This window comes from Frankliniella occidentalis, unplaced genomic scaffold (genome assembly GCF_000697945.3).
Source record: "Frankliniella occidentalis isolate FOCC.00 unplaced genomic scaffold, Focc_3.1 Scaffold46, whole genome shotgun sequence".
NCBI lineage: Eukaryota > Metazoa > Arthropoda > Insecta > Thysanoptera > Thripidae > Frankliniella > Frankliniella occidentalis.
The window spans coordinates 414622-419033 of NW_026267176.1; the positions used below are offsets into that span (position 1 = coordinate 414622).

Here is a 4412-nt window from a genome sequence, read left to right on the forward strand (position 1 = left end):
CCTTAGACTGCAAACAAAACCGCTTAAATGCAATTTTTACTTATTTTGAGATATTAGTATCAAAACTACCCCCGAAAAATTCTCTTTCAAATGACAACCATATCTCAAAATGTGTTAGAAAGTCATTTACGTGTTTTTGTTTGCTTGTCCTAGAGGTGAGCGGTTTTGTTTGCTTGTCCTAGGGGCGGTTTTTTTTTCACATCGCAGAGGTAAGCGGTTTTGTTTGCATGTACCCGAGAAGAACAAACTCTTACCCCCGCAGACTAGTCTGCGGGGGTAAGCGTTTGTTCTTCTCGGGTGTCGAATTCCAAGCGAGTACGTACGTAGTTCTTGTAATTTGACATCGTTTTAAACTTTAGAGTTACGACACCGTTCATAGAAAGTTTTCTCGTAAAACCTAGAACTATTTGTCACAGTACGTAACGTGTCTGTCTTGATCCCTTGGTCACCTCTCGATTTTCTTCCTGTCGCAGCTCATGGACCAGTGGGTGGGCAAGCCGGACATCCCTGAGATTGCCTACACGCGCGTGTTCATCGCGCTACTCGTCGTGCTGCTCATACCCCTCTCACTCATACGCAAGCTCAAGCAACTCGTCCCCTTCTCCATGGTGGCCAACATGTGCATTGTGGTGGGCTTCTCCATCACCCTTTACTACCTGTTCGACGACATCCGTGACCCAGTGGCTGAGAAACTCAACTTTAACACCAGCCTCAAAGGGCTACCCCTTTTCTTCGCCACTGTTTTGTTTGCCATGGAAGGCATCGGCACGGTAAGCAGTCTAAGTAAATGACTATTTTGGTTTAATATGACTTTTAAATTGAATGTATCCTAAAAAAAGAAATTAAAATAGTTTGGAGGGAAGCAAGACCAAAACCGGTCAATACATGGGTTGGTAGGCCTTGGCCTATACACTGATAAATCGAGTGCTCAACCCGATCACGGAGGTGCTAAACTGACAGTTGGATACATTCGACTGTTGAAAACTGTATCGACGCGTATGTGAACGAGTGATGACGAGTAGACGCGAGTATTTGCGAGTAGGGGCGAGTATTGGCGAGAATAGACCATTTCAGTCGCGGTGACAAGAAGAAGAAAAGAATGACCAAAACAGGAAACAGTTGGGCGAGGGGTGAAGAGAGACGGAGGGTGGGGGGCGATTAGAAGGCAGTGCTTTTCCGGTTTGTTATTCTTTTCTTCTTCTAATCACCAAACCCTGAAATGGTCTATTAGCGAGGAGGCGCAAATAATTGCGAGAATGCACGAGTATTGTCGAGTGGATGCGGGTATTGGAGACTAGGCACAAGTTATTTTTTTGCTTGTACACACGAGTATCGAAGTGGGGGGCCCCTCGCTGGACGCATTGTTTGGGTGTTTACTTAAATATGGGCTACTAGTGTATTTCATGTTTGATTTTCGTCATTTAGATTTCTCCTACGATGCCGTAACTTAACCGGTGTGATCGTTTTCTTTGATTACTTATCCTGTGTTCGATGGTGCAGGTGATGCCCGTGGAGAACACGATGCGCAACCCCAAGAGGCTGATCGGCTGGAACGGCGTGCTCACCATCGCCATGGTGGTGGTCGTAACCCTCTTCGCGCTCATGGGTCTGTTCGGCTACCTGCGCTACGGCCCCTTGGTCGAGAATGGTAGCATTACCCTGAATCTTCCCGGCGGGGAAATGTAAGTAGATATCTATTGGTGCGGGTAAAACAAATACCAACACATTAGTTGTGGGCTACCCGTTCAAGGAAACGCAGTACTTATTGTCTCCGTACAGGTGGCTGATGCACTCGTGTTAACCCCATCCCCTGCCCACAGCCCCGCCCAGATCGTAAAGCTGCTTCTGGCCGTTGCCATCCTGTTCACGTACCCACTGCAGATGTACGTCGCCATCGGTATCATGTGGGCTGTCATCTCGCCACGCGTGCGCACCTCGTGGCACGCGTTTGCTGACGTGGCCATGCGCGTGGTCATGGTGCTGGGCACCCTCGTGCTCGCGCTGGCCGTGCCCAACCTGGGACCAATCATCGGACTCATCGGGGCGCTCTTCTTCTCCACGCTGGGGCTCTTCATCCCCGCCGTGGTGGAGCTGGCCACCCGCTGGGAGGAGGGCCGCGGGTGCAGCGGGACCAACTTGTACCTGGCGCTCAAGAACGGCGCTCTCATCCTCCTGTCGATCATGTCCATCGTGGCGGGCGGGTACTCGTCGGTGCTGGACATAATCAAAGCGTACGGAGAGAACACCGCCGACAGCTGAAGGGTGACAACAGTGACTTCACGAGAAGGCTCCGGCCCCGGCCGGGTCTAAAACCTTGGGCCAATAGTGGCCTCGTGGTTAGTCAAGTCAAGTCAAGATCGAACTGTTGGGAAATTTCCTCTCAGACATGTACTGATTGTTTTTGTCCGTTAAAACGTTACAATTCTTTACAGAAGAAATTATTGATCAATTTGCCAACTATGCCATACAGTTTTTGTTCAATATCTATACTACTAGAATGTCAAAATGTCAGTATATAAAAAGGAATTAATGCGTTTCACTGGTATTCTTTTTGGTCAGTATTTCTGCTGCGTGGAAAACTAACTAACTAAAAGGGTGGCAAATATCAGTAACGGGTGGGGGTGCTCTATCTGGCTTTCAAGGAAAAGTTAATGACAGCTGACTACGTCCGGGATCTCGCTTTAGACTATACAGGGAATCCCGTAGAAATAAAATTGTATTTCTATGCGATTCCCTTACGTATATTTCTTTTTCGTTCCGTTCGTAAACGTATTTGAAGAACGACAGGGAACGACACATATTTAACCGTGACTGATTTTGCTGATACGTTTTTAAAGGACATTCAAGAAAAGTTCGAATGGAGACCACAAATTGGAATTGTATTTACCTACTGAGTTTGAAACCCAGATAATTTGTGTATTATGGTTACTTATACATTTATTCGTTTTGTGTTTTTTTGTAATTTTGTAATTGTGTGCGAATCTATCTCCCTGAACTTATCATTTCTTCGCATCTGGTTAAAGCGGCATGTATTCTTCCGTTGGGGTTATGGACCACTTTTTCTGGTCTTAAATTTTAATCAAAGTGATAGCAATTTGTCTTGTTTTATCTGAAACGCAATCCCGTGGATTGCTAGGAATTCTCACAGATCTGCGGTAACAATTTATTAGGACATACAGTAGTCATAGAAAATAGGCTCTTTGTGAGTCCTGTATATATTTACTAGCTTGCATTGACAATTGCAACAGTTTACATCCACTTTTGCAACAGCAATGATATGTAATCTTCGTAAATGTTTTCGGGTACCACCATGAAGCTGGAGGGAAGTTCTATGGGTTTTTTTTAACAGTTTAAGTACTGGACAAGGGGATGAACACATTTTGAACTACATAGGTGTGTCAGCTTTTTCTATGTTCACACTAATGCTACTTTTTCCGTTTTATCTGAGTATTTATGTATTCCAATTAAGATGCATTAAGATATGGTTGTTAGTTTCAGAGGCGGTCTTAAGCCCCCCTGACAAGTGCGGTGGTGTTGTGTATGTTGCCTGTTCGCTCATTCTCTGTATAAAAAAATATCTCTATTGCCGTGAAATGTTACCATTTGAGTGACGTTGGATTTATTTGCACTCTGTGATAGCTTTCTTTACAAGCACTGTCATCGCATTCCGGTCCTTCAAAGGAGAAATGTAAGCTTTACTAGGAGCTTTGTATTTTAAATCCAAAGCGATGGTTAAATCTTTTTCCAGTAAATCGTTTTTGTTTAGTATTTTGAATAGCTTACATTTTGTGATATTTGTTAAGTATGTGGGTGCAGTATTATGTGTACACTGTACATTTTGTGTCATATCTTTAGTAATTTTGTGTAATTATTATTTTAAGGTATAATAAGCACGCCCTTAAATGTGGGAGTTTCTTAGGATACAGGTCTTGAAAAGCGATTGTTCTTATTGCTTGGTACTAAAATCCTCAAGATCTGTTACTTGCGAAGCAATAGTTTTCTCAAACAAATAATTATACTACAAAAATATCAACCAAAAATGGTCAATGATCTGACCCCGCCAAGTATTTGTCAGCATTAGCATATCAACTGTACAAAATTTCAGAAAAACAAAAAGGAAAATTGTTTTCAAAGATAAGAATTAACGAGTTGTTTACATTACCAACCAGACCAACTTAAAGTGTAGCAGCTTCGACATGGAGAAATTTCCAATTTAAAGTTTTGTGAGTTGTTACCGATATTTTGTGACAACTAAAGATCAATTATTTTATTTTTGGGTTTATTGGTCTTACCATGACAGAGTAGCTACTGAATTCATAATGTATTTAGCATTAAATGTTTTGAGTGAAATTGTTGTGATTGCAATGAGTTTTTCTATGACATTTAACAAAAACACACATTTTATTATGAGA

The 4412-nt window shown here is 42.9% G+C and overlaps 1 protein-coding gene across 5 annotated transcripts in view; it reads left to right on the forward strand.

Annotated features, from left to right (window-relative positions):
- Positions 1-4350, forward strand: part of LOC113215629 (proton-coupled amino acid transporter-like protein pathetic) — a 35888-nt gene extending 31538 nt beyond the window's left edge. For all 5 annotated transcript variants that reach the window (XM_026435276.2, XM_026435277.2, XM_052267084.1 and 2 more), the window contains 3 exons: positions 474-770; positions 1501-1682; positions 1821-4350. In XM_026435276.2, coding sequence (XP_026291061.1) covers positions 474-770; positions 1501-1682; positions 1821-2259 — 918 coding nt within the window. In that variant the 3' untranslated portion in view covers positions 2260-4350. The remainder of the gene's footprint in view (positions 1-473; positions 771-1500; positions 1683-1820) is intronic.
- The last annotated feature ends 62 nt before the right edge of the window (positions 4351-4412 follow it).